Source organism: Phalacrocorax carbo, chromosome 3 (genome assembly GCF_963921805.1).
Source record: "Phalacrocorax carbo chromosome 3, bPhaCar2.1, whole genome shotgun sequence".
In the NCBI taxonomy this organism is placed as follows: Eukaryota; Metazoa; Chordata; class Aves; order Suliformes; family Phalacrocoracidae; genus Phalacrocorax; species Phalacrocorax carbo.
Window position 1 is genome coordinate 64,644,439 of NC_087515.1, and position 13,097 is coordinate 64,657,535.

A 13,097-nucleotide genomic window follows, 5' to 3' on the forward strand; every position below is an offset into this window, starting at 1 on the left:
AGAAAACCTGCATCCTTTCATAGGAAGACTTGCAAGGATGCAGACCTTGACTGGGAAAATAGGTAGATGGAGGAGTTACTTGTAAACTCTTAGGATGGTTTCAGTTTTTCACCACAGACACATGCGAAGTATCATACTGCAAAAATCCAACACATTGTCCATGGACCTGCCCATTTCAGATATTTAAAAGTGCATTCCTCAGTGTCAGTATCACAATATATGACATGGTATGTACAGTACTCCAACAGGAGTGCCACCAGATTTGACAATGTTGAGGGTTGATATACATTTTAAGAGCTACCAAGCCTTCTCCAGCTTTTCAGCTTTGCCATCTCTTGCACACATTCTTGTTTTCTCCCTGACTCCTACCTCTACAAGGTGAGGTGCCACCAGGCTCCAGCAGCGCATGAGGTGGAGCAACGGGCGAGATTTACTCCTTATAATTCTGAGCATGGCGTCACCAAGTCGGAACAAGTGAAGTGCACTTCTCCTGTCCTGGGTAGATTTTACTTCACCTACAAGCAAGTGTAAGAAAATAAATGGAAGCTAAGCAACAGCAGCTTCTCCATCTCTAGATGTCTAAATTGGAATTTAAATCAGGTTAGAAACTATTAGTATTAAGTTGGGGGAGGGGTGAGGAAGGTGGTGGAGGAAAAAAAAGAAAGAAAAAAAAAACACAGCCTATGCCTGTGTAGGTAAGAACAGGAATTGGACCCAAGTTTTAAGAAAAACTTATCAAACACGCTTTATTTTTATTTTTGCAAACATTTTAAAGACAAAGGCTTGGAGAAGTAGTGCAGAAAAGTTAGGCATGAAGTTACATAATTAATATTACGACCCCAAAATAGTAGTTGCAAAAACCTTTGGTGACATCTACAGGAAAGAATTTAAACTGCAAGTTATTTCGTTTTGGTTTGTCCTTTCTTATTTCTTATCAAGCAAAGGATATGAAGCAGAGAATGTGCGAAAATACTTCTGTTCTCCAGCCAGTAATACTCATTATTTCCTGTTGAAAGGGATTAATCTTCCATTGCTCCTCCAACATTTGGAAAGGCACTTCATTCTCTCATTTAAAATATGCTGCTGCTTTTATCTCTAATGAAGGATATAATCAGGGGGCATACCACTTTTAATATTAAAAAAAAAAGGCAATTAATTGCTCCATCCTAATTTTGATTTCATTTTTACCAACTACTGTTGATTGATTACTACATACATGATATGAGGATCACTATTTATTAAAAAGAGGCCTGGAGACAAGCAAGAGGAAAAAATGAACAAATTGAAGTGTCACATTGAGAAAATGACAGGCAGCACTTCGGGGAAAGGTGAAACTGATTAAATGGGAGACATCTATCAGATAAAACCCATATCTGCCACAGGACAGAACAAAGCCCATATGACTAATGTAACTTCTAAAGGCACAGTACAGATTTAAGTGAAATATCTTCCTTTGGGTCCAATCCTTCTGCTCTGTTTGAGATAGTGATGGAAACAACAATTTACAAGCTTTCTGCTGGGGAAGAGCAAGCAGGACAAATCCCACTACTTTATTTAACGTTATTCAGTTATGTGCTTTGCTTGCTATCACCCATTTCCAGAACACTTCTGAGGTTATCCCACTGTCAAATGTCTAACTTCAATCCACTGTCTTAGGTCTACATTCACCCAAGTTTCCTTACTGGATCGGGTTCCAAAATGGAGCTGTGATTAAATATCTGTGGATAATTAACACCCTCAAAGCCCAAGAACGAAACGAACATCCTCTGAAGTGTTTCACAGCAGGTTTGGATGTGGTCTCTGTCCAAAAACAGTGCTCAACCTTTTCTAAAGACTTTGAATTGCTCCTACAGAAAGATTTTATGCGACTAAATACCATGTTTTATTTATACCTTGAAATTTCAACTGGAAAAATTAAAACTGTAAGAATACAAAGCAAGTTCTGTAAGCAGTACAGTTGTATATGAAACACAGAATTCTGTAAGGGATCTTCAGGTGATTTACCTGGCATTGCTAGGGAGTAATCAACTGTATCTGTGACTGAATGGAAAAGCTGAGCCTGAGAAGCCTTCTTGAGCTGGTAAAGGAAGCCTGCCAATGCCATCAAGTTTAGCTTGTCAGCAGCATCTTCAAAGAGCCTGTGAGTAAAAGAACGGAATCTAATTGAAAAATTAATGAGACGCAGACTTAAAATGTGTATGTAAGAGGAAAACCCTTATCTGTACATGGCTGCTCTCTGTTGCCTTTGGCGACACACTGGGTTATTGAGGGGTTTTTAATTTATAGAGTGCTACAGAAAAAATTTGATCCAGACGCTTTATTAATAGGTGGGTGGAAAATAGAGCACTGTAGGACCAATCAGAACCCTTCCAAGATTCAGCTGCAGTACTAAAACAAAAAGTCACTTTTGCAAGGAATCAACGTTTCCCATTTATTGTATCTTAATGCTATAAGCAGTTCATGAGCTAGTAGTTGAAAGAACAGTGAGAATACACCCAGTCCTCACAACATAGATCATCATAGCTTCACTGACTTTAGAGTTACACCAGTTTGCTCCTCTGAAGTTACAACCCCTTACATGAAAACAAATTAATTCAAGTCTTAGACCTGAAGTTGCTGTACCTGAATTGCTATTTAGGAATCAAACAAGAGTTGTTATTTTCAGCTGCAATGAGCTCTTAAGATTTGAGTTAAAATCTGTACCCTTAAAGCAGTAAACTTAAGCTTACGTAGGTGGTGGGTTCCACAGAGGTCACAGTGAAATTTAATATGGTGCAGCCACAAGTTGACACAAATATGATTTTCTGACATTGTGTTAAGTGAAAAAATTTTCTATAGTCTTGCAAAACTGGGATTGATTCCTAATAATGTCCGCACTGAAGTAACAGTGCAGAAGTCAAACCTGCATCATTAAAATTACAGTACTACTATTCTCTAATCCTTGGAACCAAGTTGTATTGTGATCTTCCTGAATAAAAGGTACTTCCCATGCACAGCATCAAACTCCTACAAGCAGTGTCAATATGCATTACTTTTTCCTCTGTATTTACAAATAGCACCCTCCTCTGGGCAGAGATCAAGAATGCAAAACGTCAAAATGTCAGATGGAGAAAAGAGGGTATTAGAAGCATGCAACTCAGGAAATTTTAAACTCTGGCCTGGGCTGTCGAAAGAATAGCAGAAATAGTGAAAAAGTCTGTGATATATCAGTCTGCAGACTGTGTTTTAGGGACCTAATGTAACCTAGCCATTCTGCAACCATGCTTGGTGGCCATTCCTCCTCCGGCCACATTGGGGCAGGCTGACAAGCTGTCCACACAGCCCTGACAGAAGCAGCTGCTTTCTAACTGACACTGGTCTTGTCCTGACAGGAACCGGCTGAGTGACAAAGACACCTAGTTATTTTGCCTGCTTTAATAAACACAACAGATTAATTTACATACAAGCGATAAATCCACCACTCTTGGGATGCATTTGATTTACTTGGCATATTCACTGTTGTGCACAGACATACTCAGCCTGCAGGGCAGGTACTGCACAGATGCAGAAAACCAGGTCTTTTAGGAACTGCTGGTTGTGACACACACGCTGCTCTCTTGTGAAACTCAGCCGAAGCAAGTGGCAGTAACAGACAAAGATCAAGCCCCACTGCACCACAGAAAGGTACATTTCGGTTCTGTTTTGAGAACAGGGATTCTGGCTCTTGACAGCGCTGCTTTTACCTGTCAGCCTGCGTGGAGAGCGTGAGAACAGCCTTGGCAGCACTGGTCCCACATAGCAGGCTGCCTCCACGGAAGTCAAAAGCTCTGCCCTTACTGCTCTCCTTGATGAGCTCCTGGATAGAAACTGGCTGAATGACAGGATTGCTGCTGAGAGTGGTCTCTTGCTCAGGGGTCAATGCCTGGGGAGACTCCCCAGGCTCAGAGTCTGGGTGCAGCCCTCCAGGTGCCTGCTGTGACTGGGTGATGGTAAGGGAGGGCTGGGAAGCACCGTCACTGAAGTGGGTGTGTTCCAGCGTGCTGATGTACTCACACACCCTGAGAACAAACAGGAGAAGCAAAAGATGAATAAAACCCCCAAACCAACAACTCTTCCCCACCACTGATGACCAGGCTCACTGAAGAAATGCTTGGGTCTGTACTCCAGAGGTAAGTCAGAAGGATAGTGCAAGTACAGCTCTCGTCTGCCTCACTGTGAGAAACCAGCTTACATGGAAACCACTGCCAATTCACAGGCACTGATCTCTACATCTGAACCAGATACAATGCACAGGACATATTACTCAAACCATAAATGGACTACCTCTAACTCTCAGACTAAGACTACAGATAGATAACTTGTCTTCTTACATCCTTTGGCCACCTGTATGCCTAGATAGCAAATAGTTTAGTGGAGGTGCCTGAAAAGCCCACTTAGGTTCCTGGGCCTGCCTCAGTCTTCTGGTAACTTTGAAGTTTTTAAGCATGGATTTTGTCTCTGAATAGTGGTGGAAAACAGCACCATCTTTTCTCTTACAGATACTGGCAGTTAATTCACTCTGACACTGTTTACACAGAACATTCCCAGAGCATGTGAAGTCCTTTTTCTCATTTCATTACTTTCAGGCAGCATGGTATAAATTCCATTTCTTTTCAGAAAGCTGGTGAGTACCTGAACACATGAGGCCAACAGTCCTGATTGTGGCTTCCCATCTCCAGGCCTACATTAAGAACTGCGTCCATACACAAAACGTGAGCAGTGTGCAGGCAGACTCCCTGCACTTTCCCCATCTGCTCCAGTTTCTGCTCCACTTTTTGTTTCACTGCAGCATGAAAAAAAAAAACCCAAACCATTAGCTTCACCAGCTTTTAAACAAATACTGTTTTATGTATAGGGTTATGGCAAAGGTATACAGTCTGAAAGCTATAAAAAACCATGGATTTTAGACAAAAAGAAAAATCAGAGAAACCCATTTCTTCCTAATAAACATGAGGCAGTTTTAAAATTAAAATCCCTTTTGACAGATCTTATATGCATGAAAAAAAATCAATGCCAGATTGACACCCTCCACCCCCAAATTCACATCTTGTTGCCCACAGAACAGATGCAGATTGCCAGTGATATTACATGTTTCTCTTTGGAACTGGCTGGCTATATATTTAATTTTTTTTAACTAAAAATTAAATAAATTTGCTATGGGGAAAAAAAAAGATTTTCAGGATTTCTCATCTATTTCCATACATGAGTTTCACCAAGGAGCTCTTGTTAATGGATACTCTTGTCAAAGCAAGTCTAATCCTGAACTGAACTACAAACATTTGGACCTCATTCTTTTTCCTGAGAATCTCTGAAAAGCTTAGTTCTCCTACTGCATTGGAATGGAAACCAATTTTGAAGCTTTGCAAGCTTTCACAGAACAGATCTGTTGGCCTCTGGCCACTGCTACTGCCTCCTCTTTGCTTCAGCATGGCCTGGCCAACTCATTTCAGTCATAACTAGCAGAGTGGTCCAAAGTTAGTTTGTGCTCAGGTCTATTCAGTTTTGTTTTTTCTACTGAAGCACCAAATTTAAGTGCCAAGCAGGGTTATTTGTGCAATGCAGTGTTCTTTTATGCACTTCTTGCCATGAGAAATCAGATGTCATCAGACACATATTATGTGCTTCCCCAAACAGCCATTGGAGACAACCGTTGCCTCTACTGACTTCCACTTGGTTTGAAGTAGCGGTATAGAGATGCAGGATTTTTTACATTATACATATATCATTTTTTTAAAATTCTAGATTCATTTAACATGATCCAGAAACAGTTTTAAATATCTGATGATGGAATAAGACAATCAAGGATGTATACACAAGACAGGGAGAGGGAGGCAAACTCAGCTTATATTACCACCCAACACATTAAAAAACCCAAACAGCTGTTTCTCTGATGCCTTCTGGTTGTACTAGTATCAAAAGGCTTAAAAAGTGCACATTTCAAAAATGCTGTTGGCTTATCTGTTGTTCCACTGATTTCAGTTCCATATAAAATATAATTAGTGTGACATAATGTTAAGAACCCAGGACAGCAGGACATGGATTGAAGCGTCTAGACATACATCCCATATACCTACAAGTGAGTAGTGCACAGCGGTGGCGTTCCCCTCTGTCCTTCTATGTGCAGCAAAGTACTTTCCAGTCACACCTTTGCAGTCAATATGAGATCAGGTAGGTAACTTAATCACATAGTTACCTTGAGCTATAGTATCGCTGGGGTCTTGGATTTCTTTTTCCTCTTTCTCTTCCTGGACACAGGAGGCAGCAGCCATTTGGGCAAGAGCAGAGGCACAATTAGCAGCAACTCCTGTAAAGCAACACCGCAATTACTGTTTAACCAGCATTTCCTCCCCAGTCGATGCAATTTCAGCAACAGGTTGTGCCAAGGAAAGTTGGCTGGATATGTCTATGCTGTAGGGCAGGTGGGCTCTATGGGGAGTCCTACAGTCCAGGTCCCTATCCAAGACTGGCACAGATTGCTGCTTTTCCCTCTCCCATATTCCTTCAAGGAAAGTTACCACCCTGTTTTATGAGTCTTCCATGACATTCCACATGCAGCAGTACCTAGAGCACAGCTCAGCCTGGCTGCTCTTCTCAGTCCATCCAGGCTCAAGCAGATGGAGTCCTTCTCCTTTTGGTTCTGCTCCTTGGCTCCTTCTGCTCCCAAGATGAAGGCCAGCCCCTTGGAGCTGCCTGCCATGCGGCCAGTCAGTGGTGTGGACAAAGTGTCAATCAAGTTCTTCCAACAGCCGATTAAAAGGTATTGGGCAAAAGCAACTCCTGGAGTGAGAAATGTGTTACTGCTACTGGAAAATTACATAACAGCAGCTTTATCATCAGTGGGAAAATCCCACGTCATATTTGTCTTCTTCATGCTGGACTACCAATTCATGCATAGGATGTACTGACATACTTCCCTTAACACTTAAATTGTTCTAAAACATAATTTATCTGAATATGCTTAAAGTATATAACAACCAACTGCTGATAGATACACTTGTGCTTACAATACAGTCTTAATACCTGCAACAACAGAATCATCTGTCTTCCGGTTTTGGGAAAGAGGAGATTGAGCTGAAGCAGATGCCATCAATTGGCCACCAATTGCACTGCTTCCCAAGCCATCGATGTCTGCCAGAACATTAAAAACCAACAGATTACTATTTGACACACATATGGTATAAGGAAGGCATCTCCTACTGGCTCTTTGTTCAAATAAGTACTAGCACTCCTGACTTCTCAGGTATGCTTTTTAGTTGGTCTCTTCTGGCAGTCTTCTGAAGCCTTGACATAAACATGAGCTGTGGCATTTTATATTTTGCCCAGCATAACCAACATTTTCTTGAAGACGGGAAATATCCTGCTCCCAAAGCCCCCCATCCTGAAGTTATACAGTCAACAGAACTCTCAGCAAAGATTTCATGGTATTTCTTACAGTTCAGAACTTCCCACACCCTTAAATCTCCATGTTTCTTAGTATAACCTTTCAAATCTTGCTAAATCCTGTACCTAGATGTTCCCAGACCTCAGTCTGAGTCCTCAAGATGTGGTGGGATCCTATGTCCTAAATGTGATTTTAGTAGACCTGTGTAGGTTCAAGCTCGACAAAAGAAATACAACCCTTTCTCCAACACAACAAAAGACCAGCTTCTCACAGAGAGGTCGATGTTAGTGACATCAGGTTGATTTCCTTTCTAGCAGCCCCTGTTTGTCTGTCTCTCTTCCACATACTCCACGGCTATTGTTTTTCTAAAGTGTTTCTTTCAGCTTCCCAGCTCAATAGTTAAAAGCGACACTGAGCTCAATACAATCAGAAAAAACTTTCAGAGCAGTGCTCTTTGATTACCAGTTAATGGCTCAGCTGAAGCCAGTGTTCTCCCTGCATACACTGTTTTAATTACCTCTTTGTAATCATACAGTATACACATACAAGCAGACAGTGCATTTTATATCAATACAATAACATAGACATCCTGCTGCCTTTCAGCTGATACCATTGGATTTTTTCCCTCAGATGAAGCTAAGGATTGTTTATAAGAATTTGCTAGAGGTGCTCCAGGTCTTCAGCTTCTTTCTAGCGCCATTTGGCATATCCTTGGCATAGCACAAATCTGAACCAAGGGGAGCCCATTCTGTGGAATGCTTCCAGGATCAGATTCCACTATTTATATTTGTTCTGCACCACAGGCATGCTGAAACGGCTTTGCTATGACATCAAGAAAACAGCAGCCTTACCGCTTACCATTAACAAGTACCAAATCTACCAGAACTGACGCTGACAGAATTAAGAGATATTTTGGTTCAGTGAACAAACCTACTTTCACTGTCTCCCGGGGACAGTTTTTTTTTTAAACCCATGCTTCAAAAGCTTTCTGTCTGATCCGAAACAAACACTTAAATACCACAGTTAAAGACTGATTCTTTCTCTACCGGTAACTTTGTGAAACACCATGTGTCACTTGATAACACACTGTTCTGTATGTAATGCAATGAACCAGCATGTTATTGTAGCTTGTTTCAGACATATTTGGAAGTTAGCCTTGCCACCATAACTCAGTACTGACCAGTCAGCATGGTGATAAGTGGAAGGCTGTGCTCTTCAGGGCTTCCCCAGTATCCAGCTTCCCCCAGCATGTTCCTTTCTAGTACCTGGTGGTACAGTTCTTCAACCCAGGCCTGGGAAAATACCATCAACACTCCACTCGACTGGACCTGCTTCATGAACTCCTTCTGCAGAGAACCATAAAAGCCAAATGTAAGACAACAGTAAGCCCTACAGCATGAGCTTCAGCTCCTAGATCTGCTCCTGAGTGTAAGGGTGTGCAGGAGCAGAAAAGAGGTTATGCAAAAAATAAGAACTAACTGAGGATTGCAGTCTGTCTCTATGATGGAGGATGATATGAACTTTCCCTTCTCTTAGTTCAGTTCATGCAAGATGCAAATCATAATGACAATTCTTGCAGAGTAACAATGGGACAGGCAAATATCTAATTCCACAAGGTAGGGGTAGGATCTCAATTCCAATAAAAAGAAGTTGTGGCACCTAATGCCTTCCAGCAATCAGACCTTTCTGCATTGAACAGTCACCACAGATGAACTGGGGTCCAGTTAGATATCTGAACTATTTTCGAAAATACTTAGGTCATGCTCAGGCCTGTTGTGCACAGTGCTGTCCTTAGAGAAAGTTCTGAGTCACATATTTGCTCTCACAGCTGCTGAAGAACACGCCAGAACTGATGATGATGTTAAAACCGATTTGTTTCTGAGGTCTTCTAGAATATAAATTGTCTTAAATGGGAAGCTCAGCAATAACAGTACATTTTGACAGAATTTTTTTGGTTTCCATTTTTTTTGTTCCATATATCACCAATTTTTTTATTTTTAGGGAAACTCTGAAATGACTTCTCTTGGGTGGCTTAGCTGAAAAACATAGATTCACACTTTTAGTCCTGCAGCCTTCAAACCAATTTTTAAAAAGCCCAGTAAGCTGAGGAATCCCAGGTGCCACAAAAATCATCAGTTCATATTACTAAAACCTAATTATTTTTCACTCTAACTTCTCATGTCTTCATCTGCATAAATACAAATCAAGTATTAAGCAAGAAATTTGTCATTACGCTCAAAAGTAGTTGCAAGATGAAGGTACCTCCCTCGATAATGTGCATAAACAATACTTGCTGCATCACATGATGCTAATGAAGATCTGTTCTGAAGATAGAGTATCCATCAAAATGACTGCTACTTTAGTGATAATCAGTAAGCTGTATTCATTCTTTCCTGAATTACAGAGAACCTGTGTAATTCAGAGGCATGGCACTTATGCAAGATTCATAAGCAGCTTGGAGAATGCTTCATTTGCAATTATTATTTCTCCACTTAGCAAGCAGCCTGAAGGCTTTACATGTGGGCTGCTTTATGCAAAAGGAAGCAAAACAAATTTTCTTTTTTTAACAGTTTTCCCATATTCCCCAACTCACCAGCAACACAGGGGCTTGAGCAGGCTTCTTCCTGTAGTAATCTGAGTTGGCCAATTTTAGGTTGAGCAGCAGAGTGTAATGTGAGACCATGTAGAGACTGTCTGCATTCATCAGAGTCTGGAAGCTGAAATTTAGGTTTCCCTCAAATCCTGGTGAGTGCATCATACCTAACAAAAACACCATGTGAGCTCTCACATTTTACACAGATTTTGCCTGGAAAAAAAAAAATCAGAAACTAACCCTAGCATTTCAGCAGCAACAGATTGCTAGAACAGTTGATGAATCATAAGTAGAATAATTACTCTATTAAATGCACTAGAATAGGGAACAGAAAAATAAGTAGTCCATCTAGAATGCAGTACTGCAAGGCAAACTGAACACTCCAGTCACAGTCCAGCAGAGCAACATGCTAAGTCTGAAATACACAAGGAGCACCACCATTCATTGGGATGACTGCCAGGTACAGAGCAAAGGGCAGGATACATCTGCAATGCTAACTGGAAAGGTGAGGTGCGAAGGAGCAGAGGCAAAGCCTGTGTACTTAATTGAGCATACATTGCACCAAACAGTGCTAATGAGGGTGACAGCCCTTTTAACCCCCCATTAAATCTGTCCTGGCTAAGCGAGTTGTTGGATGGGGACTGGAGTGCTCGGCACCTTGCAGGATCAGGCTGTAACCATCATTCTCTGCGTGGCCTAGAGGTATGAGAACAAATATTTCGGGCCAAGCTAGCTGGAACTCATTACAAGTCCAAGCCCTGCTTAGTTCATACAAGACCTGCTTTCTAGACAGCTGAGCACTTGCAGCTCTGTCAAACCCATAAGCCATCTGTAAGCGCTCAGCGCTCCCGAAAACACTAAGTATATGAAACGACAGCCTACAACCATGCCCTGTGGCACAATCCCTTCTTCCCAGGTAGGATGGACAGCACATACATTTTCCTCTAAGTTAGCTGACCTACTGGTAGAAAAACATAAATCAAGTATGAGCAATACCTGATTGAATCCCCATGATCTGTAGTTTGAGCCAAGAACAAACCAGAAATATTAGTCCCTCCCCGCCATGACCCACAATGTATTTCATGGTTTTCACATCAACCGTGAAATCCATTCATATAATGTCAATTAGAGAAGACTAAGGAGTAAGCTTTATCCTAGAGGAACTTTTGAAATGAAACAAAAAAACAGCTTCCAATGTTAGTTACATGATGAAGCAAAGCTGTGTCATTTGTTAACTGTTGCAGTGGTTTACTGTGAATATATTCCTCCCACCACAAAGCTCATGCCTCTTCTTAGACAAAATACAACAAACCATTAACATGAAAAAAAAAAGAAAAAGAAAAATCCACACACAGAAAAGAAGCAAATGTTTTTCTTGCCTCGTGAGGGTTTGAAAGCTCTGTGCTGCTGCCTTCTCGGACTTTCCACTGTCGTCACTTTGGGGGCGTGGATAAGGTGAGTAACTGTTTGAGGGCGGATTTAGAAAGAGAGTAACTGTTCCAGGGTGGGTCTAAAAAATGAATAGCTGTTCAAGGGAGCAACCTATGTGTGAAGAGGAGTGATAGGGCTGGCCACAAACCATATGCACACGGGTTGGCGTGTGCTTGGGGTAGATTCCTCGTGGTGAATGTTAACAGAAATTCTTTAACTAGTACCAAAACTGCAACCACGTGCTTCATCACTGAAGGCAAAGATGCATCTTATCACTGTGTTGGATGGAGGATCATGATACCGATGTAGCTAGAATAATTTGAGTTGATGCCTTATCTCTCTTAAATATACACCTTAGGGACTAGAATCTGCTATAGTAATAAAAACCTCAAGGCAGAGGGGTATGTAAAAGAAAGAAAAACCCCACTTTATTTTGCATTAAAATATTTAAGAAATTGCGCAACCTCCTATACAAGACCATGATTAAAAAGGATATGTGTAACTGCACATAAAAGTGGCTACTACCTAGTGGATATATATTTGTGCACCCAAAAGTGGGAAAAATATGGCCCCTAATTTTATCTAAAGTATGGGAAAATAAACAACTGCATTCGAGAGATGCTGAGATCTCAAAAGCAGATTAGCTAATGTGTAAACCTGCAATGATGCTTAACAACATAAAAACCTTGGTGCTAAAAGCTGTGGAATCAAAACTGAAAAGAGGTGCTAAAAATGTTTGCTATGATTATTCACAAAAGGGCACATTATTTTTAGAATTAATGCCTTGACACTGCAGTTCATGAGAATAGTTATGTCCGAATTAAGAGAATACTGATCATCAACTTTAATTATGAAAATCTGCCAGCTATAATAAACAATGAGGTTAGCACACTGCCTTAACAGAGACAACAGCTCATTTAAATTGGCCAGGTAAATGGAAAAAATGCTAACTTTATCTTGACTTGTACAAAACATGATGTTGAGAATTTTTAGATAATTCAGTATTTTTTAAGGTACATATCACACTCCAGTGTCACTAAGGGTTTTTTTGGCATTGATTTTATCTAGCAGCAAGGAGGAACTTACTGAGGAAAGATGAAAAACGTAGATTAGGAAGGCTTTTAACCAACTGACTTCCAAATCTTAATCTCACCATAAATCTGTTTAGCTGACTTCACTTTTTCCATGCTTATACTCCCACGCCTCAAACTCCTACCTCCTTTCATTACTTTTCAATCCTATGAAAACATAATAATATTACAATACTATTTAAGGACCTAGTCTGTAGGAAGGACTACTAAATTGTAGATAATGTATTTTTCCCCCAAAGCATAAGAAAAATTGAAAAATGAAACACAGCAGTTAAATAAGTTCTCAGAAACACAAAAACACTGCTTCTGTACCAGCCAGTCTCAGAACTGCACCTGTCTCTTTTCTCAACTCAAATCTTAACCAATACTCAAATTTCCTAATGTATTCTTCAGGAATTATACATGAATAGATGTTGTACACACAATGAATAGGACCAGTTCCTTGAACTTCATCACCTAATTTCTGCCTTCAATTGTTGGTGCTAACAAAGGAGTCTTGAATTAAGGACTCAAACATTGCCTATGGAGGCAGTTCAGACTGGTGTCTCAGAAGCTCTGCAGGGGAAGTTCCTACCCCCCGACA

At 40.7% G+C, this 13,097-nt stretch overlaps 1 protein-coding gene across 2 annotated transcripts in view; it reads right to left on the reverse strand.

The window, feature by feature from the left end:
* Positions 1-13,097, reverse strand: part of ARFGEF3 (ARFGEF family member 3) — a 97,116-nt gene that overhangs the window by 27,373 nt on the left and 56,646 nt on the right. For both annotated transcript variants that reach the window (XM_064447180.1, XM_064447181.1), the window contains 9 exons: positions 9,993-10,159; positions 8,580-8,745; positions 7,039-7,146; positions 6,580-6,795; positions 6,212-6,322; positions 4,651-4,801; positions 3,723-4,037; positions 2,005-2,138; positions 370-515 (listed from right to left, as the gene is read on the reverse strand). In XM_064447180.1, the coding sequence (XP_064303250.1) occupies positions 370-515; positions 2,005-2,138; positions 3,723-4,037; positions 4,651-4,801; positions 6,212-6,322; positions 6,580-6,795; positions 7,039-7,146; positions 8,580-8,745; positions 9,993-10,159 (1,514 nt within the window). The remainder of the gene's footprint in view (positions 1-369; positions 516-2,004; positions 2,139-3,722; positions 4,038-4,650; positions 4,802-6,211; positions 6,323-6,579; positions 6,796-7,038; positions 7,147-8,579; positions 8,746-9,992; positions 10,160-13,097) is intronic.